The sequence below is a fragment of the Crotalus tigris genome, unplaced genomic scaffold, assembly GCF_016545835.1.
Source record: "Crotalus tigris isolate CLP2741 ecotype Arizona unplaced genomic scaffold, ASM1654583v1 scf7180000020168.100008, whole genome shotgun sequence".
NCBI classification, from domain to species: Eukaryota; Metazoa; Chordata; class Lepidosauria; order Squamata; family Viperidae; genus Crotalus; species Crotalus tigris.
Genome location: NW_024097885.1, coordinates 50,790 through 75,403, shown reverse-complemented (window position 1 = coordinate 75,403; position 24,614 = coordinate 50,790). Strand labels below are relative to the sequence as shown.

Here is a 24,614-nt window from a genome sequence, read left to right as displayed (position 1 = left end):
CAAGTATAAAAAGTGGAAAAGGGGGCACATAACCAAGGCAGAATATCAGCAAATAGTCTGAGCCTGCAGAGATGAAGTGAGGAAAGCTAAGGCTCAAAATGAACTAAGGCTTGTCACAAAAATCAAAAATAACAAAAAAGCTTCTTTCAACATGTAAGAAACAAGAAAAAAGTTAAGGAAATGATTGGTCCATTAGTGGGAGAAAGTGGCAAGAAGGTGACAAGCAACAGGGAGAAAGCAGAACTACTTAACTTGTTTTTTGCATCCATCTTTACACAAAGGGAAAAAACAGTCCAACCTATCAGAAACAATACCACAGAAAATAGATTTGAAACACAAGCTAAAATAGGCAAGAAAATGGTAAGTGAGCACCAGTCTACCCTAGATAAGTTCAAATCACCAGGACCAGATGGATTATACCCCAAGGTTCTGAAGGAACTGATAGATGTGATCTCAGAACCACTTTCAAAGATCCTGGAGCATTGGGGAACTACCAGAGGACTGGAAATGAGCTGATGTAATTTCTGTTTTCAAAAAAGGGGGAAAAATGGATCCAGGAAACTACGGACCTATCAGCCTGACCTCAATACCTGGGAAGATTCTGGAAAAGATAATCAAGCAACAAATCGGCAAACACCTAGAGGCAAACAAAGTCATAACCAAAAGCCAACATGGGTTTGTCAAAAATAGATCATGCCAGACAAATCTTATTGCATTCCTTGACCAGAGGACCAGAGGAATGCTGTATATAATTTACTTGGACTTCAGTAAGACATTTAATAAAGTAGACCACAATCTACTACTTGATAAGATAGAAAAATGTGGGTTAGACAGCATCACCACCAGATGGATTTGTAGCTGGCTGACCGGCCATACTCAGCATGTGATGCTCAATGGAACTGCATCTACAAGGAGGGAAGTGTGTAGTGAGGTGCCCCAGGGCTCTGTTTTGGGCCCAGTGCTCTTCATCATCTTCATCAATGATTTGGATGAGGGGACAGATGGAACTCATTAAATTTGCAGACAACACCAAGCTGGCAGGAATAGCCAATACTCCAGAAGATAGGCTCAAGATACAGAAGGATCTTGACAGACCTGAACACTGGGAGCTATCTAACAAAATGAAATTCAATGGTGAAAAAAGTAAGGTTCTACACTTAGGCAAGAAAAACCAAATGCACAGATATAGATGGTATCTTGCTCAATAGTAGTGAGAGGGATCTTGGAGTCCTAGTGGACAGTTACTTAAATATGACCTAGCTCTGTGCTGCAGCTGCCAAAAAAGCCAACACAATGCTAGGCTGCATTAACAGAGGGAAAGATTCAAGATCATGTGAAGTATTAATACCACTTTATAATGCCTTGGTAAGGCCAGACGTGGAATACTGCATTCAGTTTTGGTCAGCATGATGTAAAAAAGATGTTGAGACTCTAGAAAAAAATACAGAAAAGAGCAACAAAGATGATTAGAGAACTGGAGGCTAAAACATATAAAGAACGGTTGCTGGAATTGGGTTTGTCTAGTTTAATGAAGAGAAGGACGAGGGGTGATACGATAGCAGTGTTCCAATATCTCAGGGGCTGCCACAAAGAAGAGGGAGTCAAGCTATTTTCCAAAGTGCCTGAAGGCAGGACAAGAAGCAACGGGTGGAAACTAACAAAAGAGAGAAGCAACCTAGAACTAAGGAGAAACTTCCTGACAGTTAGAACAATTAACCAGTGGAACAACCTGCCTCCAGAAGCTGTGAATGTGCCAACACTGGAAGTTTTTAAGAAGAAACTGGACAGCCATTTGTCCAAAATGGTATAAGGTTTCCTGCCTGAGCTGGACTAGATGAATTCCAAAGTCCCTTCCAACATCATTATTATTATTATTATTATTAACTAATCAAGGAGAGAAGCAACCTAGAACTAAGGAGAAATTTCCTGACAGTTAGAACAATTAATCAGTGGAACAATCTGCCTCCAGAAGTTGTGAATGCTCCAACACTGGAAGTTTTTAAGAAGAGACTGGATAACCATTTGTTTGAAATAGTATAGGGTTTCCTGTCTGAACAGGAGTTGGACTAGAAGACCTCCAAGTCCCTTCCAACTCTATTATTATTGTTGTTATTATTATATCAGTTTTTCTCTATTTTCTTCCCTCCCCGTTTGTATCTGTCTCTGGGTGATGATCAAAGTCCTTCCATCTAACCATTGTTTCCATCTGCTTCCTTATTATTTGCATACCCTTCCTCAATCTGGTGATCCAGATACGTTGGGACTTCAAAACCTACAATCCCCTAGATCTTCAGAGTTTGATACCTATTCTTTTAAATAGATAATGAAAGCAATCTCACCTCCTTGAAGTTCTCAAAGGCAGCCAAAATGATCTCATGGCCACCTCGCACAAGACACACAGCTGCCAGCAATTCTAATACCAGGGCTTTTGTCCTAAGGAGAAAAAGAAAACACACAACTGATGGACAAGCAACTAGAAAAAAAATCATGGAAGCCACAATGGAGAAATGGCTGGTGAAGATGATGGAACTTGCAGAGATGACTAAAATAACCTGTTTGAATAGAGAAAAAAGAATATCCTTATTTATAGTTGATTGGAAACTCCTATCAGACTGTTTGCATAAAACAGAAAAAATGCAGTTATAATTGGTGGTTTTGATAGTTATAAAAAAACCATAATAGAAAAGAATGAGATTTCTTTTTCAAACAATGTAAGAGATAATTTTGTAATTGCACTTATATTTACTGCAAAGAAAACTGGAAGATCCTTCTGTTTCTTTTGATTCTTTCTACGCTTTTTCTTTTTTTCTTTCTTTCTTTATAGCTTTTACTCTTTATTGGTTTGTGTTAGTTTTTATGTTTTTTGTAAAACATTCAATAAAAATTTACAAAAAGAAGGAAGGAAGGAAGGAAGGAAGGAAGGAAGGAAGGAAGGAAGGAAGGAAGGAAGGAAGGAAGGAAGGAAAATTCATCTGGAAAGAGTAGTGTTGTTATTGTGTTCGTACACATAGCACTAGCCCTAATGTGGAACTAATTATGCCTTTCCTGTCAGCTTTGGTTATTGGTCCTGGGAATACCACAATGTGAGGGTAGTCTCCATCTGCTGCTCAGCATTTGATAGTTCCTATTAAAAAAAATACCTTCCCCATTTGCAATTATGTCATTGTTGAGATTGCTCTTTAAAATCAAAAGATATTTCACCCTGCACTAAATCTGATCATTACTCCATGTAACTCAAAGTCAGGCTCTCCCCTTAAAAGTTTCAGAACCATGAGCTGCATAAAGAGGATCTTTTATATACAAAGTTTTCGCGGGTGTTTGTATGTAGGTCTTTGGTTGTTCGGGTTTTCTCCCGCGTAAAATTGGAAGAGTCTTGGCGACGTTTCGACTAAGTCCCATTCGTCATCTTCAGGCTGGTGCTTTCAGCTTCGTGCTTCGAGGAGCAATGTGTGGTCTTAGCTGTTTCTTCCTTTTAACTGCCAGTGGGGGTGTGAACTAATTGGGTGGGAGCTTGGCTGTGTTCTGATTGGGTGGAGGTGTGTTCTGATTGGTTAGGGGCGTGGCTGTGCTCTGATTGGCTGGGGGGTTGGCTGTGCTCTGATTGGCTGGGGGGTTGGCTGTGCTCTGATTGGCTGGGGGAGTGTTCTGTTTGGTTGTGCTGTTTGGTTGTGAAGATGAGGCACGACCACAAATGCGAAGCCAAAAAATAGCAAGGCAGCCCAAAATCTTAAACCCCCCTGCAACTCAGACTAACCTGAGCACAACCAAACAGAACATCCCCCAGCCAATCAGAGCACAGCCAACCCCCAGCCAATCAGCCAATCAGAGCACAGCCAAGCCCCTAACCAATCAGAACACACCTCCACCCAATCAGAACACAGCCAAGCTCCCACCCAATCAGTTCATACCCCCACTGGCAGTTAAAAGGAAGAAACAGCTAAGACCACACATTGCTCCTCGAAGCACGAAGCTGAAAGCACCAGCCTGAAGATGACGAATGGGACTTAGTCGAAACGTCGCCAAGACACTTCCAATTTTACGCGGGAGAAAACCCGAACAACCAAAGACATACATATATATATATATATATATATATATATATATATATATATATGAATAGTGAAAATAAAAATGTGATTCCTGGGTGAATCCATAGTCAATTACCAATAAAACGTGAACACCAGGAATATAATAAACTATAAAAGTTTAATACCACCACCGATCACTAAGCTTTTGTCAGATACTTCTGACATCGTCAGGGTTAATGCTGGTCTGTGGGAGAGTGCCTTTATAGGTGAGCCATCATTTGCACACGGCTCTTAGATCTTGTCGTAGGTCCTAATTGATTTAACTGCTTTTTAATTATGGCTTCCATACTGATGACTCCTCTTTTCTTGCTTTTACTGCTTGTGGTGGGTGTGTCGTTATTCCCCTCTACCTCCCACTGTCTTGAGTTAGGGAGGTTCTTTCCTCCCCTTTTTTGGTCATTTGTATCTCTAAGTTGTTCCCTCTTCACACCTCCGTATCTCCTACCTTCCTCTGATCTTTACTTGCTCCCCAATTGTCATCCCTCATTCTGTGGGGGCACACTCTCAGCCTTTCTCCCCCTCCCTTACTTTCCATTTCCCTCTCTTTGGCTGCATAAACTCCGTTTCTGTCGTTGCCATTCCGTCTGACATCTACTTGCTCTTTCACCCCATTATCAATGTTCTCGGACTCCACGTCAGACTGAATCCCTTGAATATCTCCTTCCTCCTCATACAAGCCCTTGTGTGCCCTCCTTTTTTGAATACGTATGCCTGGTTCCTTTGTATCCCTCCCTCCATCAACACAGTGATCTTTTTTACAGTTTCTATCATGTTCTACCCTTATTTGCATTTCCCCCCCATTCACACTGCTCTCGATCTCTATATTCTCTTGGGCGTTCCGATTGGTGCTCTGTTGTTTCCGTTGATGGACTGTCGTCACAGGGCAAGCCGGTCCCATCCTCCTTCTTTCTTATGCTGCTGGATCATCGCTGTTTTGGATTTCGGGGGGTCAGGAATGATTGTTCATTGGCTAATTGCCTCTTTCTCATCATGCAACTGTTCTCTCACTGTCTGGGAGCGTGTGCATGGTCCTGGAGCAAGGGGGGAGAAGTCCCTCAATCGTTGACTATTCTCCTGAATGTCCATGGGCCGTTGCTGTTGTTGTGGGGGGTGAAAATTCATCCCCTCCATAACTTCTTCCCTAGGGTTACGTGGTACTGTCGCAGGGTGTCTCCTTAGGGGTGGGCGATCTCGCCTGCTCCATGCTCTTAAAGTTAGATGTGCTGGGCACAAATCGATATGCTGGTTGACAGAGTCCCTGTCAGAGAGCCATTCCTCTTTTAGTAACCGGCCCTCTTTCGTATTGTCACCGGACAGGATGCATACATTATCAAAGTCAAAGCAATGTCCAGAATCCGCCATGTGCGCCCATACTTGGGAGTGCTGTTCCCCCCTTTTTACCGCTAATTTATGCTCATGGACCCTAGTCTTCATTCTTTTTGAAGTCTCTCCAACATAATTAATGGGGCAATCTTTGCAGTTGATTTTATATGATTGCCGATTTTTCAGTGTTGGGGAGCGGGTCCTTTGGGCGCATCACTTTGGATCTTAAGGTTTGATCAGGTCTGTGAGCCACCCTCACTTTATGGGGGGCTAACAACCTGGCTGTTGCTTCTGAAACATTGCTGATGTAAGGGAGGGTGACACGGGTTATCTGTGACGGGAGTTCCTCCATATCCGAGCTCATCCGGGGTTTGGGTGGTATACTACAGCGTCTGATGAACCTGGTAGGGTAACCATTGCGTCTGCATATTTGGAAGAGATGGTTTCTTTCTTCCCTTTTAGCTTTGGCTATATCTCAAAAAAACCTAGAAGATATTGTAAACATTGAAGCCAGATTCCTATAAGCATCATAGTATATACTAGACCCACATACTGAAGTATAGCACATGTTTTGCAGTGCAAAGAAAAATAAAAACCCTACACATATTCAGTTCTTTAGTATCTAAGTAGGGATAGGAAAGAATTATTTTTGAAACCTAGTGGACCTAGTGTCAGATATATAGATACTAGAGATCTGATTTCTTACAAGGAAAGACTATTATGGCATATTCAGTGGAGTCCAGTGAATTAGTTCGGCTAGATCTCTTTTATTAGGAAACCCCCCCCCCCAACTTTGGTGGAATGAAGTGCAGAATTACTACCTGTCTACTAATGGTCTCCCAAATCAGGAGATTAATAAATAGAAAAACCAGATCCAGCAGATGATTTTTAAATTTGCTTATTTTATTTCAATCTACATGGCTGCCCATCACATGGGTGATTAAGAACAGTTAGAAAATAAAACCAACAACAAAATAAAATATGTAGTTGTCAACCAAGGTAAAAACCAATAAACAACAATTAAAATAACCATCCCATGGACTCCAACAATCTGACTCTTATGCCTGGGCACACAATCATGTCTTCAGGCCCTTGTGAAAGACTAGCAGAATCAGAGCCATCTAATCTCTGGAAGGAGCATGTTCCAAAGGGTGGGTGCCATGACAGAAAAGACTCATTTCCTGGGTCCCCAAGACAGTATTCCTTAAGTGGCAGGAACCATGTCTCCTACCAGATCTAATGGGTGGAAGTGTTTTGGGGGAGGGGGGTCCCAACAAATCAACCAGTCCCATGCCATTATCTAATTTCAGAGGATTAAGAGAGGAATTAATTACAAGATATAAAACTGTGTCATCTGTGCAGAAAGATAGAAAAAGATCCTGAGCTGTAGAGAAACTATAGTTATGGTTAACATTATAAATATTTTATAGAACATATTCAAAAGATGCCAGAAATATGACTTGCTCACATGCCTGCTATTCTACATATGTGCATCCAACCATCATTTAATGCCAAGTGTTAAGAAATATGCACTAAACTGATTTAAGATATGAACAAGTAACTTTGCTGGGGAGTTTAGGTAACCAATGAATTTACATTAACAACATAGCCAGGCAGTATTTCTGGCTGATACAGAGCTTTCAGTAAGACCAAACAATACTGAAATACTGCAAAACAAATGCACATCTGCTTTACCAATTAACATATGTTTGAAATCAGATTTACTAGCTGGCGATAGGCCACGTTACAGTATTGTTTAGTTTTTCAGAGTTGAAGCCAGTTTGAAAAATGTACCACTGCTGAAAAGGAAAAATTCATCATACTGTTACTCTTACTAAAAAGATATTACAAACGATTGTGATATTTCACAAACCTGCTGTCAACTTCTGAAACGAACCTGGCTGAAGCCATCTTTGTCATTCTCAGTTGCTACACAGATTGGGAGGAAGGGGGAGGGGGAAGAAACTGAAAGGATTGCTAGACTAAACACAGAGCAATCCCCTGGGAATCAAAGTCATTCCCACTGGTGCTGGAAGGTGGAGAGAAGTGTCACGCAGCCCACCAATTGCCCTCATTGGGTGGCATGATCAACAGCATGGTAGGGGGAGGGTTACATTTAGTTACATTGAATTCCTGGAGGAAAAGTTAGAGTTGGTTTCACTTTTGACCATGCCGATATTATGTATACAATAAACATGTTCTTTGAGGAAACTTCAAGCCTCGAGTTCTGATTTGTTTGGGTCCATTAGTCAGAACCATGACATTAAACCAACTTTTCAAATTTGTTTTTCTGTTCTGAGATAGAAAGCTATCAAAGAGCTCTCTTTGGGGTCTTGAGCCCTGGCCACCTACCCAATTCTTTTGGGAGGATGGTAAAGACTGAGTGAAGATTCCAGGATGGAGAAGAAATGGGAAGCGACTACTAACTCCAGAGCAACACCTGCAGACGGGACATGGACAGCTGCCTAGACCAGGGATGGAATTCCACTGACAGGGGCTCAGCCGAAAGTTTATGCAGACAAATCTGACAGGCCAGCGGTGCAGGAAGAAGTTCTAGCCGTTGGGGATCAATACCAAGCAGAGGAAGATTTCCAGCGCAAGAGTATCCCCAAGGCTGCCGAGGCTGAGTTCCCCTTGATCTCATCCTATAGCTTTCTATAATTCACACTAAAATGGAAAGTAAAGAAAGCGACGGGATGGGATGAGTCAGGGGAATGGATGTACCTGGCAGCAGTCCATGGGCACTCAGCCGAAAGACCGAAGGAGAAGTTCAACCAAATGGAAATCAGAAAAGTGATCTTGGTTGCGAGGTATGAGGTCTCAGCTAGGGCCGAGACTAGGATGGATCCTTGTTGGGACCCCATACCAAAGAAAAACAAGAAAGTCCAGTTGCCTCATGAAAAAAGCACCTTTGGTATAATCGTAAGACTAGGAAGGGGCCCTCTTCTCACTACGCATAATGGTCAGGAGAGGAAAGCCACCTCCACTGAATCAGAAAGTGAGCCAACTGAGCCTTTGAAACTTGCATCAGATCAGTTGCTAGGGGTCCAACTCATTCCCCAAGAATACTGAGATCTGGCCGAGGTGTTCAGTGAGAAGGAGTGTGATGTGCTTCCCCCTCACCGAGTCACTAACTGTGTGATAGAGATCTTGCCAGGAGCGAAACTCCCTAAGCCAAAAATATATTCCATGCCCCCCAGGGAGATGAATGAACTAAGAGAATACATTGACAAAAACCTGGCTATGGGCTTCATCTAGCCAGCAAAATCACACGTGGCTGCCTCCGTGCTGTTCAAAGAAAAGAAAGATGAAACATTGAGATTGTGCATGGATTTCAAGGGCTTAAATGCTGTCAGTGTGGAAAACATGTATCCACTCCCCCTTATGAAGGATATGTTAGCTCACATGGCTAAAGGGAAATTTTTCACCAAGTTGGACCTGCAGGAAGCTTATTACCGAGTGAGAATTAAGGATTAAGATGAATGGAAAACTGTTTTTCATTGCCTGTTGCGGAGTTCCCAATTCAACGTGATGCCATTTGGCCTTCAGGGGGCTCCTGCCATGTTTATGCAGTTGATCAATGAGGTGTTACATGACTATCTATACAAAAGGGTCCTAGTTTATCTTGACGACATCCTCATCTTTACAGAAATGATGGAGGAACATGTCAAATTGATTCGCGAAGTGCTCAAAAAATTATTAAAGGCGAACCTTTACACTAAATTATCCAAATGTAAGTTCCACCAAATCCACCTTGACTATCTAAGGTACCGAATCTCAAATGAAGGGGTGGAGATGCACCCAGAGAAAGTCAAAGCCATTCTAGAATGGCAACCCCCTCAGACTTGCAAACAACTACAGAGCTTTTGGGGGTTTACTAACTTTTACCAGCAGTTCATTGCCTCCTTTGCAAAAATAGCCTTACTGATTACTGAACTGTTAAAAACAGGCAAGGGGGGAGGCAAAACCCTGTCCCAGTCAACTTTTAAGATGGACTATGGAATGCCAAGCAGCGTTCAAACAACTTAAAAGGTTATTCACAGGGGAGCCAGTCTTCAAACACCCTAACCCTGAGGAACAGTTTATCATCAAAGCAGATGTCAGTGATATTGCGGTGGGTGCAGTTCTCCTTCAAAAAAACAGCAAGGGAGTCCTACAACCATGCACATTCACCTCCAGAAAACTCACCGACACAAAGCAGCGATGGGCTGTATGGGAGAAGGAAGTGTTTGCTGTTCGATGGGCATTGCTAACCTGGCGTCATTTCCTAGAGGAGAATAAGATTCCATTTGAAGTGTGGACTGACCATAAAACCTTAAGGCACTCAGAACCCCATGGAAATTATCTCCCAAGCAGGTTCAGTGGATTCAATATTTCAATCGTTTCAACTTTTCTTTAAAGTACATTCCTGAAGGAAAGAACTTCCTAGCTGTCGACTTATCCAGAATGGCAAGAGCAATCGTGAGGAAGTGGTCAATGCTATCATTCCTTTGCCACAAAAGGCCTCTCGGGGACCACTAGACACCAAGCTTAAAAGCAATCCACCAGCTTTGGCAGCAGCCTGACCCAGAAACTTAAGGTTGGGCTGAAAGAGGACCCCTGGTTCAAAGACAACAGACAAGTGTTGACATATAGAGATGAACTAGCCTGGAAAAGCTCCAAGTTATACCTTCCTAGCACCCTCAGGGTCCAAGCCCTGCAACAAAGCTAAGATGCCAAGCAAGCAGGTCACTTTGGATGTTTAAAGACGTTACACTTGGTAAGGCGGCAGTTCTGGTGGCCAGGGATGAAAAAGGACATTGAAAGCTATGTTAAGAGCTGTGCAACCTGTGCAGCTGTGAAAAAAAGACCTGGGAAGCCCCCTGGATTGTTACAAGTAGCAGACCCATCCCAACCATGGGTGGAAATCGCAATGGACTTCATCGTAGAGCTCCCTGAAAATAGTGGAAATACAGTAATCTGGACTCTTATTTCTCAAAGCAGGCTCATTTTATAGCATGTCCTGGTCTCCCTTCTGCCCAGAAGCTGGCAAAGCTATTTTTAAAACACCACAGGATTATATTGGACCAAGGGGTTCAGTTCACAGCAAAATTTTGGATGGAGTTTGTGAAATTGATTGGATCCACCCAGAGACTCAGCTCAGCTTTTCATCCAAGTACAAATGGAGCTGCTGAATGAGAGAATGCATGGAACAATACTTGAGATGCTAGGTTAACTATCAGCAAACTAATTGGGCAGACCTGCCTTTTGCTGAAGTGGCATACAACAATACTGTACACAGCAATACTGGACTTACTCCTTTTAAGATAGCTCCTGGCAGAGAATTCGTTCCTATGCCTGAATATCCCCAAGATCCCCCTTCTCACAAACCGAGTGGGTTAGCTCATTGCAAAACACTTGGGCTAATGTCACATGAGCCTTAGCTAAGGCAATCAAGATTCAAAAGGAATAAGCTGATAAAGAAGTGACCCCCCCCCCAGAAACCATTTCATATAGGAGAGAAAGTCTATCTCTCAACCAAATACTTAAGATTAAAATTACCATGTAAAAAACTGGGACCTAAATTCATCAGTCCTTTTCCCATCATAAAAATCCTAAGCCCTGTCATGATAGAACTAAAACTCCTACGAATCTTGAGGAAGATACATCCAGTTTTTCGTTGGAGTTTGTTGAAAACAGTTATAGAATCAACATTGAGACCAGTACCCCGAATAGTTCCAAGTCCTATTATGGTGGAGGGTGACACCCATTATGAAATAAAATGGATTCTCGATTATAGACTGTATAAAGGGAAATGATAGTACCTAGTTAAATGGAAGGGTTACCCTTTGTCAGAGGCTACCTGGGTAAAGAGCAGAGATGTAAAGGCTGATAGATTAATCCAGAAATTTCATGATGAACACCCCCAAAAGCCTAGGGAAACTTCAGGTGACAGAGATGAAAATTAGTATCACATTAATATGTATCCATGCTTGTTATTTTCCAGGAACTTCTTTCTCTTTAGGGGAGTCCAACTGTCAACTTCTGAAACAAACCTGGCTGAAGCCATATTTGTCGTTCTCAGTTGCCACACAGATTGGGAAAAAGGGGGGAGGGAGAAACCAAAAGGATTGCTAGACTAAACACAGAGCGATCCCCTGGGAATCAAGGTCATTTCAACTGGTGCTGGAAGGTGGAGAGAAGAAGAGTCATGGAGCCCACCAATTTCCCTCATTGGGTGGCATGATCAACAACACAGTAGGGGGAGGGAAGTGTTACATTTAGTTACATTGAATTCCTGGGGGAAAAGCAAAGAGTTGTATTCACTTTTGACCATGCCGATATAGGTAGTCCTCGAATTACGAGCATAATGGAGCCTGCCCATTCCACTTGTAACTCGAAAACTTGTGGGAGTGAATCTCGTATCTCACTCCCTTGCTTGTTAAGTAAAGATGAGGTATATCAGGGTGGGGAAGGCCATGGAGGACCTAGTGATGGAACAGGCCCCCAAGGCCTTCCTTACTCACTAAGATATCTCATGCTTCCCCCTCCCTTCCTGCCATGCCGGATTCACCTTGAAAAGATCTGTCTCCTCTCTGGCACGGTTCCTGCTGCCGCCCAGTTCTGAGGCCGGGGGACGCTTACGTGTACCTCCGGGGGCTGGATCAGGGCATTGGAGGCCTTCTCCAGGGCACTGCCACCCAGATCTGAGACCGGGGGTTGCTTCTGTGGCCCTCTAGCAGCCCGTTTCTGCATGGCAGTGGCCTGGAAAAGACCTCCAGCACCCATATCAGGCCACCAGAGGGCCGCAGAAGCATCCCCCAGCCTCAGATCCGAGCAGCAGCAGCCTGAAAAAGCCTCTGACGCCCTGATCCAACCTTCAGAGGCACGTGGAAGCATCCCCCAGCTTCGGTTCTGTTCTCTGTTGCATAGAACAGAGGCCTAAAGTACCATGAGATCACGCGAGATCAGTAGCATGAGATCTCACATGATCTTGTGTTACTTTAGGCCTCCATTCTTTGCGAACGCACTGAAGGCCTGGAGCAGCCAAGAAAGCAAAGGATCTTGAACTTTGCAGGATGATTTTTGAAAGCCTGATGCCTAGGGAGATGCGGGACGGGGGTGGGGAGGAAGGGAATAACCAGAATGAATGTTGCAGAGCCTCTGCAGTCACTCGTAAGGGCAAACAACTGCTGTGGTGATGCAATATTTGTAATTTTGGGACTTGCTCCTAAGCACTAGGGGCCCTTATCACGTAACTTCGAACGAACATTAAGTGAATGCTCGTAACTTGGATATTACCTATATACATGTTCTTTGAGGAAACTTCAGGCTTCGGAATTCTGATTTGTTTGGGTCCATTAATCGGAACCTTGACACCTGCTCACTCTGCTTGATTAGCAGGAATAGTAAGTCAAAAGAAAGATTTGTTTGGCCTCACATCATGGGACACAATACTTCTATCTCGGTCACTTTCAACTCTTTCAGAAAATACCTATTTGCCTTTTTATAAAGAACCCAGAAGACTGCACTTCCAATAGAGTTTGGAAGATTGTGTTTTCTAAACTTATCAGAATATTTGTATTTCTATTATTTCCATGTTATTAGAAACACAAAATTAATCTTGAAATCGCTCATTTTTCAATATTAATGTAATCCATGTAAACTGTGCCATATAAGCTTTAGTAAACCATTTCAAAATTAAACAACGATCTTCATTTCCATGGGGCTCATTGAGTATCAAGTTGTCTTACCTGGGATTTTTATTGTTCAAACTGAGGGCAATCTCATTAACAGCGTGAGGATGTGACATAACCAAATTGAATCCATACTGAAAGGGAAAAGGATTTATATAAATATTAGAAGTTATAAGAAACAGCCAACTAAACAAATAGCCTTATTTAAGATGTAACACACATAACAGTATATAAAGTACCAAGGGTGCTTTTCAAAAGAAAACTGGACTTTGTTTTTCTTTGAAGATGTTTTGCTTCTCATCCAAGAAGCTTCTTCAGTTCTTAGTGTCAGAACTGAAAAAGCTTCTTGGATAAGAAGTGAAATGTCTTCAAGAAAAAATAAAATGCAGTTGCCTTTTGAAAAAGCATATTTGGGACAACCATGACCAGGATGACAGAATCTCCACAGACACATATATAGACAAAGGTGGTAAAAAAAAAGAGAAGTGAGAATTGTAAACAACAGATAACAGTATATGAAGCACTGTGCATATGTGTTTGAAACAAGGATGATTTGCAATAATAAAAAGGTATAGCGATACAGAGAAAGGTGTTTATGTAAAGTAGATTTAAATCATTTTCTTTTTTTGATCCTTGTGTCATCGTCGTCATCATCATCATCATAATTATTGATCATCGCACAGTTGGCCAGATATTCAGACTAGATTTGGCATTTTTGTCTACCTATCAAGTTGTTGTTGTTACTACTACTACTATTACTACTACTACTACTACTACTATTATTATTAGGCTTCCTGTAAATTAATATTTTTCTGTACTCTGCATTAAGCTAATTATCCTGAAAAGGGATGTCATGATGAGTAGGCAGGAACAGTGCGTTCCGGCACCTTTTTTGGATGGAACCTTGTACGGTAGGCAAGGCAGGTTGTATGACATGTGTGAGTTCCGCACCTTTTTTTTTTTTTTTACAAAAAAAACACTGAGCGGGCATTTATGTTTTTTAAAAGGTCATTTTATGTAAATAAATTATTCTTTAAAATGTTACATATAGCATAGCTTTGTTACACATGAATCTGATGCATAGTTAGATGGCTACAAATACTCATACAGAATATTTGGATAATAGAGTGGGAGAAGTAAAAGAAAAAGAAAAGTATATTAATTTAACAAAGAGTAGTCATACCAATTGCACTGCAACTCACCACCCAGATATCTCTTTGGAAATACACACTATTTAGGAATGGTGTCCCCCATCTTCTGACACTCTGTTTTCAAGTACATTCTTTAGACAGAATGGAACTTTTAAGGCATAGCTAAGTTAAATTCTTTACTGGTACTGACGTTAGAAGTTAGGTCCAGTCAAAATACTACACTGCTTGGAGAGCCAAAAACAACTGAGGTTAAGTGCCAAGCTTGGGGCGAAAAATGACCAGCAGGAGGTGCTGTGCCAGCAGAAGTAACAATAACGTACTCTATTTTCTCTTCCTGCCCCCCCAAAATCTCTCAGGTGTTCAAGCCAAAAGTTCTCCTGGGGCAAAACCAAACTATAAATGTAATAAAATGCATGCACAAATTTAAAATCATTTATTCTATTAGGATAGAGTCCAAGTTTCCTGTAAATTCACCAGAGCCAAGCACCCCCAAAACCCCTATCCCAGCTCAAAGCCAGCACTCCTAAGGGTCAGGCCAGCGATACCTGATAGTTCATGATGGCTCGTAAACACAAGATGCACACGTGCACATCATCTTTCTGGCTCACCAGCCGTGAGTTCTTCAGAGCTTTTCTGCTGGGAAGTGTGGTGTATCTGGCAAAGAAAAGAGAGCCCTACATTTAGCAAGAAGCAATAACCTCCCCAAAAGAATGCTATCACTTGCCAAGGATGAGGTCACAGCCACAGCTAAGAAGGAACACTGGAATTAGAACCACTGGCTTCTGTCAGGAGATTTGCCCAAGATGTATGCTTTCCTTCAGGAACAAAAAAAGGCTGGGTGGCCTCAGTACCTTACTTGCAATCTGATAGCTGTTTTAAAGACAGACGGCTCCTAGAATTGCCAATCAAACTTCCAGTCATTCAGGGGATTTTCCACATGTTTTATTTCCCTAGTATCATTATCTGTTTCTGTTAAAAAAAAAAAACTTAAAACATCCCAAAATGTTACTTTAGCAAGATGAAGGCACATGGTTTTTTAACAGCCTAACTCAGGAAAACCCAAACCAAAGCAATTAAGCAAAGCAATTAAAATGTTTTTAAAAAACCAAGACAGCAAATTAGACTTTTGTTGATGGAAAATAATCCAAATTTGGAAGAAAATAATGTCTTCCGTGAGAAATAGAGAAACTAGGTAAGTTCTCAAAAATGTGGCATGTGATCTAAACATGTGAGTGGCAGAGAGAAACTAGAGGTGAAAGCTTCAGAAAAGCTATGACTAGAGGTCATCGTCAGAAAAGAATGTTTAGCTAAGAGAGGACATCTGCAAAAGTTATGATAAAGTTTAGTTCTTCTCCTCAAATGTTCCAATTCTATTCCTTTCTGTTCTTTGTAAAGGCAGATGATTCAAACCTGTAGCCTTGACTGAGATGCAGGAAGACACTGGACCTTTCAGAGCTAGTATGATTATTATCCAATACAGCATTCTGATGCCTGCCATAAATTTTAAATTATGGACCCCACAATCCCTTGCTGGTTGGGATAGAGGGGAACTGAAGCCCAAAATTTTTGGAAGGCATATTTGCCTATCCTGCATATTATCATTGTAGTAGCAGTTGATCAGACTATTACCAATTAACTTTCTTTCTGAGGGCATCAGTGCCATCACGGCAGACGGCTAGATTTTTTTAGCTGTCCCTTCAAACAAGAATGAACTTTCATGATCTTGTAAAAGCAGCTGATTTTCTTTGGGCTTTTTAGAATAAGTTGGTTTTCAGGTGCAGATTAAACCTGTCTCCCAATCCTTATGTTTCTACTCAACCACTCATTTGCCTTCAAGCCAAAAGGTCTGCCATGGACTACAGGGTCTCTTGTCTACATGCCCACACATATCTGCATGCACACAGGCCAGTACCCAGCCTGAGATGTACATGGTACCCAATACAAGGATACTTACCAAGGTAATAAGGACAGAAAAAAAGAGAGAACAGGAGACCCAGCAAAGACAGGCAAACAGAGCAGGGCAAAGGCAAGGCCTGGAGCAGAGAGGAGACCTGGCCAGCTACCCTCAGAGGAACATCAAGGGGGGAGAATGGGAATGGGAAGAAGAAATCAGCACACGGCATCCCCTGGAGGGTAGAAAGCAGGGTAGGTTTATTACTGTATAAGTAGCACCGCTGAACAGGATACATACTGGAGGTTGCAGCAAGACAGAGGTACATACCGGAGAGCAGACTGGCGCGCAGAGCGAGCAAGACTGTTGGCGTAGGGAGCAGACAGGGTGCTGGGGTGCTGCAGATCCTCTATGGACCTGCTCCAAGATTTCAACTTCTCTAGGGCTCCATCCTCGCTATTTTCCAGACCCTCAAAATCAAACCTGGAGGGCAGACAGGGAACATACACCATACACACAGGGAAGCTTTAGGGCAAAAGCTGGCACAGAGGGGTCAAGCTCTGGATTCCCAAAGGATGGATGTTTCTGCAAGCCACAAGTCAGCAGCATGGGTCATGACAAGGTGTGAATGGACAATCAAATGTCCTTTCTGTAAGTAACATCTCAGCATACAGAAATCTCTGCTGCACAGAAATTCACAGGGCAGTTTTACAGTATGGTTACCCCAATACAAAAGCAACAGTATATTCCACACCATGTGGGGTGAATTTATATTAAATACAGTCTTTTCTAGCATCACCGTATGCTATCTGGCCTGCAGTCAGTTGTCCTTTATAGACTATGGCAGGGGTAGGCAACCTTGGCTCTTTTATGACTCGTGGACTTCAACTCCCAGAATTCCTGAGTCAGACTCCTGAAGTCCACGAGTCATAAAAGAGCCAAGGTTGCCTACCCCTGGACTATGACGTTTGCATTAGATTATGACTAAACAGCTTTATTTCAAGAATATATCTTGGAAACAGCTAGTCCCATTTGTGCTGAATTCTGGGTGGAGTTACAAGTCATTTTTATGATGTTCTTTAAATCTGTGAACAGTATTAAGCCAATAATGGCTCCTGATCTATTTAAAAGACCAATTCAAAAAATGAGCTTTGGCATTCTAAACAACCTGAGATGAAGTTACATGAAAAATCCTCTTGTCACAGACGGTTTCTAAATGTTACGATCTACAAATCCTTTCTAGATTTCTGCCTTTTCCAATCACAGCATTCTGACTTTAGCGCTTCCTCATAGAGCAACTCTGGTAAATCCTTATATTTTGAGGAAGTTCAATTATCCCCCTAAATCACACCTTTTGTAGTACAATTCAACTCTTACAACTGAAGGCTTACAAACCTTGGGAAACATCATGCGTTAGCCTATTTTGAGTGGCCGCAGGGCTGAAGTCAAGACGTGGCCTCTACTTTCAGATCCAGGCTTAGCACTGCTGCTGAATGCTACCATTCAGGGTGGCTTAGATGGGGTGGAGGAGATAAATAACAGAATAGGGACCTTGGAAGTCTTCTAGTCCAACCCCCTGCTCAAGCAGGAAACCCTATACCAGGGATGACTTTTAAGCAGAGTCAAGTTACGCATTTTCCACATTTTTGACATTCTGAGCCCCAAAATTTCACTATCACTGGTCTAAATTATCTAGCTATAATCCACTGCTGACAGGTTGAGATCTCTTTGGCCTAAAACCTTAGCATTCCCCAGTTGGAAAAGACATTTATTGTATGATGTATGGACTAAGGGGTTAAAAAGGGTTAAAAAGGAAGGGGAAGGAGTAAGATAGCAATTACTCAATAGAAAGAATGACTAAAATCATAATTCGATGTTTTCTTTCTGTTTTGCTTCTATTTTCTCATCTTCTCCTTTTTCTTTGTTTTTCCTTTAATTTTTTTATATTTTTATTCTAATAAATACTAACAAAATATTGAAAAGAAAATAGATTTAATGTATCGTAATTGGTTTTTTGTATGTGTGTGTGTATGTGTGTGTGTGTGTGTGTGTGTGTGTGTGTGTGTATTTGCATACAGATTCAGACACATAGAAAGAAAGCAAATAAGAAGAAAGCCATCACTAAGAAAAGCCCAGTAACATGAGCTTATGGGAATACAGATTTAAGAAAACTCACCTGGTACCAAAATTGACAAACTTACAAGTTACCCTGAATTTCTTCTGTTAACCTTTCTGCTGCTGTTTTAATACTCTTTTATTCTGGCTTGGGCTACTCCCGTTTTATATATTTTGGTTGTTTAAAATTATGTAATTCATTCCAAGATCGCTGCTTCCTGAGTGTGGGATAACTTGAAAAAAATGAAATAAACAAGCTGCCAAAGCAGCAAGATAAAGATAAGAATTTATCAGGATAAGGAGACAACTTCAAGAAAATTCATCTTCCAGTCAGAACTAACTTAGGCTAGAAAATGGCACCTATGCAGATTGCCTCATGCCTTACCATTCCTGATAAAGAGATACGCTGTATGTATATACTATGAGCTCCCTTGTCTGTTGCGCCCGTGGGATCTAACTAGCAAAGACATTTGGGTAAATTCAAGTAAAAGTTACTAAACAGAGGTAAGAACAGTCGGTTAGCTCTCTCGAGTATTCTTCAAAACAACTGCCAGGAAATTTTTTCCTCTTGTTTTGATATCCTTTGGGCTTTCTTTTCATGTTTCTGTTAGGATACCTAAATATTATTGCAAAATGGAATTCTATGGCCTTTCCAACTAATTCTCAAGGACTCTGGGGACCAATTTAGGCCATCTGTTCGAGGCTTCGTGAACAGTGGGATCAAAGCAATATGTAGCTTATTATTATTAATAGCACATCACCCCAAACCCCCTTTTTATCATCTTTCTGATACTCTCTTGACTCTCTACCAAGCAGCAGACAGCACAGAAGAAAAGATTTACATAAGCTTTGAAATTAAGCCTCAGAGCCACATATTGTCCTACATCTTCAAGCTGCAATCCCTCGTCTACAACATCCTGTGTGGATCATGCATTACTAGAACTTCAGATCCTTTTTTGAACCAACAAAAAGAAAGGCAGACAACAGTATCTTTCACTTGCTGCACTTTTAATTAGTATTTCCAGTTTCAGTTCAGAAAAGTAGAACATATTAATTACAATGTAATTAATTAATTAATGAAATGCCAGACAATTATCCAATTCTCATTTATTTGTACCTGTCATTTTTATTTATCTCATATAGTCTATATATTAGTCTATATACAGTAAATGCCAAACAGTGAGCAAATTTTTCCTTGGAAGTACCTCTAATGCAAACTGTGATCTGTAAGTGCCAGCTAGGGAGACTTCCATAATGAACAGGAAGCCTGGCATGGAAAATGCTAAAAGTAACATATAAATTCTTCTCTATCTGGGAATCTGAATGAGATTAAGAGTCCCACATATAAAACCAAGCTTCCAAAATGTCATTATCCACTCAATGTGCAAATATCATTATGTCTTCCTATAACTGTCATTGCCACTTTTTAAGAATATACAGTATATGATACCAACATGAAATGTCAACATAGATATGAGATACTGTGAAGAAGGAAAAAGAGCCAGGGCATCTTGACAATAACACAATTACTTACATCACTGCACACTGAGCAAATGAGAGGTAGTCCACCAGCACATCCAGGCCTTTGTTTTCATCATTGAGAAATTCACGCACCCACCTGCAAAAACACAAAAACACAAACTGACTTCAAAATGTCATTATTCCAGATGTTTTGTGATGTGACTTACTGACTATGTTTAAAGTCCAACTGTGGCACTTTTCGAGGTCCATCCTTCCAACCAGCTGGTCCCAACCTGATGTCCTCCAGATGAGGCAACAATTTCCAGCTGATGGAGGATTGCCTCTTTATGCATTCAAATAGTGTTTAAAGAAAGATGTTCATTTGTTTACCCATCCAATTTTGAAGCCAACTGACTCCTGGATCACTCTGGGCAACCTACAGATGAACTAAAAAAAAAATGCAACGATGGCCTACTTGACATTTAAGCATAGAGCCTATGAACCTAAAAACCCTGAGAAGAAGGAAAGAGGAGAAAATTATACTGGGTAGCAAGCAGCATTCAAGGAAATAAAAGACATGGATGTAACTAGATATTAACTTGGAATCCTTCAATGGACACGAGCCACATCCATGTCTTTTATTTCCTTGAATGCTGCTTACTATCCAATATAATTTTCTCCTCTTTCATTCTTCTCAGTGTTTTTAGGTACATAGGGTCACACTACCATTTCATCTATTTGATTGTGACAATTCAGGTGATTGCAACTCTCAGGAATGAGTTGTTATAGCCTGAGTTTATGTACACATTGAAAATTGTAATGTTTTGGCTAATATTAATCTTATCTTCCTCCTCCTTTTTGCTGGTTCTTCTGTTTCTGCTATTTTTATAAACACTTATATACTTGATTGTACCTAACCTTGTTTTACGTTAAGATCTCAGGGATAGATTTTGCCTAAAAAGACAAGATATTAATTAGTTATATAAATTAGACAGATTCAGCGGGTATATATAATCTTGCACAAAAATCAAACTCATTGTCTCCTGCAAAATACTGAATTAGTACTTTGAGCAGGATTTCTCAAACTGTGAGGTATATCGCCTTCGGGAAAGTGGTACAGGATGAGTTCAAGGGAGGGATGAAGAACCTTTTAGTTTTGCTTTGTTGTAATAAACCCACATCTTCCAATATTTCATTATGTTGTTTTCATTGTTCATTTGGGTATTTAAATTTTTAGGGGAGATACATATATTAATATTACACTAAAGGGAGGTATGATGGCAAAATGTTTAGGAACCTCTAATTTAGATACTTGAAAACCCACATCCTGTGCCCTCCACAGTCTGGGAGGGCAGCCTATTCAATGAAGATTCATGGAATTATAATTCAAATTGTGTATGGAAAGCAAATATGCTCCAATGAGATGTCCCTTCCCAATGGGAAATTCTTGAATTTTGTATTTTGTTTACAGCAACGAGGAGCTACCACAATCTCCCTGAACAAGTGAATGGCTATCTCCAGCTTTCAGAGACACCAGCCTAGACATCAGACATCAACACTTCTCTTTCTCAAATAACTCCAATCAAACTCAGCTTATTTTTAGAACGATGTCCAGTCTGGTGTTTTGGAGCAATGTATATAAACTGGACAGGGTTCAGAGAAGACAGAAGAACATGATGAATTTAGAAGGAAATCAGCAACTATGGCCCACCCAATGTCAGTTCAGGGAGATAGTGGTGGCCCCTAGTCGTTGTAAACAAAATACTGTAACTGGTACAGCTTTATCTTTCAACAGCAGGGAAGGGAGTGTTTGCTTAGGTTCTAAGACATCTGCTGGAGATCCCTCACCCTCCTGTAGTCTTTGATGCAAGGAGGGAAAATAGCACAGGAAACAAATGGGACAAATCTGTAGGCAAAGAATCAAACTGTACATGTCGGGTAATACCAAATGAAGCTGTGAATGTGTATGACTTTGTACGTGGAGATGTGCCAACCCAGGAACAAGTACTGTACATCATAAGAGAGAGAATGCCTGCAGCTAGTGGTTTCAATATGTGCTGTTATTTCCTGAAGCAGCTTTGGCTGACTGCAATTTTGACCATTAATCATCTGGACCCTGAAATGGTACATATGGTCTCCCTTTCCCTCTCTCTCCCTCTACACCCGCCCATTTCCTGCTTGTCTGAACTTCAGCCTCCAACCCCAGTGTGTTTCCTGCCTGATTTCAGTGGCTGCACTACTAATTTAGAGTCTTCAATGCATCTGCTGAAGGCTAAAGGATGTGGAGGAAGGAGCAAAGGCTCTCTAAGGCAAATCCCATCCTGTAGGCAGGTAAGGAAGAGGAATTATGAGCGAGTGTGTGAGTTCCTTGCAGAAGAGGAAGCTGCACAATTTTTTTTTAGTGTGTGCTTACATAGATGTTTCTTTACAAATGCATCTGCTGCTGTGCCTGATTAACTACAGCTGATTGGCAAAGCACATGTTTTGTATATAGGTGTTCCAAGGAGTTACACAAAACATTTCTCAATCTCTGACCTGGAGAGCCATTGTCAATTACAGCAAATACTAGATTAGATTCACTATGCCTCTGACAGTCATTTTATGCCTTCATTGGAAGGAATAAATCCTCAAGAGCAAATGAGAGACAAGGCATAGATGTGAGTGAGCACCTGCATGCACTGATATTCATTTGTGTACATGATGCAAACAATCACTGGGCTTAGGAAAGTCTCACAGACTGCTTCCAACCAGGAATATCACTAACACCAACAGTTCAGCCCCAGCTGTGTTAAGAAACAGGGAAACAGGGGTTCAAACAAGTGGCCCAAGAGGGAGGGAGGGAGGGAGGGAGGGAGGGAGGAAGGAAGGAAGGAAGGAAGGAAGGAAGGAAGGAAGGAAGGAAGGAAGGAAGGAAGGAAGGAAGGAAGGAAGGAAGGAAGGAAGGCTTGAGAAATTTGGGGCAGATCCCTGCTGGGTTACATTATGGGATGTCCATTCTTCTCCGAATTTGTTTGTTTGTTTGTTTGGTATTTATATTGTTTATTGTTTGTTTGTTTATTCACCAAACAAAAATTACAAATTCTAACGAACAAAATGAAACAACTAAAATGTGATAGGGACAATAGGCATGTTAGTGCACTTAGACACACCCCCTTAGGAACTTCTTAAATATGGGATGAGGTCCACAGAAGTTAAGTTAGAATTAAAACTGTCAAAGTTAGGAGCTGAGAGAACTGAATTGGGTAAGATATTCCAGACTTTGACAACTCTGTTACAAAAAATGATTTTTTTTATTTGAATAGACTGTTGTTTACAAGAAAGCAAAAATAAGCTTTAGAAAGATAGAGGAAATTTTATCAAGGACATGTGGATTATTTGTAGCAGTTGAAGATTGTTTGCAAGAAGCAGGTTACCCTCCAAGATTGCATACATGAGCAGGGATTGCTTTATGTCCTTGTGTGCTTCCTTCTCCCCCAGAGAATGAGAGCCTGTTCCCCCATATACCCAACCCTATCCCCCCTGTGAATCATAGCCTTCTAAAGTTTTTCTGTGCCAAAGATTCTGCTGTGTCCAAGTCAGGGACACACTCCAAGTTATATTCTTATCATGGTTGTTCCTTTTTTCTTATCATAGTTGTTCCAAATTATCCCTGATTCCATTCCCAGAAATGTCGAATTCTGTGACTAATTGCCTATTGCAAAAATATGCTTTTGATAATCATTGGGAATGGTCAAAAATAACAGCTGGGAACGATGGAAATTGTAGTCAACAATATCACGATGGCATACGTTTGTCGTACATTGGTAAACCTCACTGACAACCTCACCGCTGCAATGAAACCAGGTTTTCATCTACACACACATTCAATTCTATTTTTGTAGACTAAGACCACAAAATGTTGGAAAATGATTATGGGTAATTTGCAGTTTAGTTTGCATCCAGTCACTTCCTTTATCCAGATGACAGCAAGTTCACCTATCACTCAGCTCAACTAGCAGATTATATGAACGTATAAAAACATCCGCAAACATCAAAATAGGTACCAGACAAAAGCAAGGAAAAGAAAGAAAGGCAAAAAAATTCTATTATCTATAGATAGATAAGTAACCATTATTGTCATTTTTTACTGTGGGCATATTGGCACACATTAAAAATGAAATTTAGTTGCTTGCTCTCCAAGTGTACACATGCGTAACACATATTTAAACATGATATATACAACATATGTATAAACCTACACCCTTACATATAAATATTAAACGCTGTCCATTTTGAATACATGAAGAGGATGTGTAGTGTCCCAGACAATCTTGAGGACCCTGCTCAAGCAACACTTATATGCTATGTCCAGGATGGAAGGGAGAGAACTGCCAATACTGTAATCTTTTCTGCCCCCCCTTCCTATCTGAAGCAATACATTCACTTGTATCGATCAAAAGGCATGGAACTTTCAAAAGCACTAGAAACTGCACTGAGGGTAACTAGCATGGACAATCCCAAGGGAATGACCTTTGGATATTCCAGCCTTAACCCTCTTATGTGCATAAAAGCAGAAAATTAGAGATGGAAAGGAAGGCACTGAGTAATTCCTCCTGCATTCTGCATTATAAAGGAAGCAACTGGTAGATGGGAAGGAAGTATCCAGTATAAAAACTGAACGTTATTGACTGTTGTTCTGCTCAGCCAACATAATTTTCTGAGTTTTGTCTTGCAGAAGAGATGCTGGCCCAGTTATTCATGTCTTCTCATTATAAATAGCTTCCATGACTCACTATTATGAAGCAGAAAAGATTTACATGTATTGATTTTCAGTAAAATCTGCATATATAATTTTTTTCTCACTCTTGAATAGGATCCAGAGCATGAAATATTGTTCCAATAAATAATTATGCAATATTTTGCCATTTTT

The 24,614-nt window shown here is 41.0% G+C and overlaps 1 protein-coding gene across 1 annotated transcript in view; it reads right to left on the bottom strand.

Moving 5' to 3' along the window:
* LOC120318295 (formin-like protein 3) overlaps nucleotides 1-24,614 on the bottom strand; it is a 64,953-nt gene that overhangs the window by 18,268 nt on the left and 22,071 nt on the right. The window contains exons 8-12 of the mRNA XM_039365715.1: nucleotides 19,779-19,862; nucleotides 16,460-16,612; nucleotides 14,784-14,892; nucleotides 13,145-13,221; nucleotides 2,340-2,433 (exon numbers count right to left, since the gene is read on the bottom strand). Coding sequence (XP_039221649.1) covers nucleotides 2,340-2,433; nucleotides 13,145-13,221; nucleotides 14,784-14,892; nucleotides 16,460-16,612; nucleotides 19,779-19,862 — 517 coding nt within the window. The remainder of the gene's footprint in view (nucleotides 1-2,339; nucleotides 2,434-13,144; nucleotides 13,222-14,783; nucleotides 14,893-16,459; nucleotides 16,613-19,778; nucleotides 19,863-24,614) is intronic.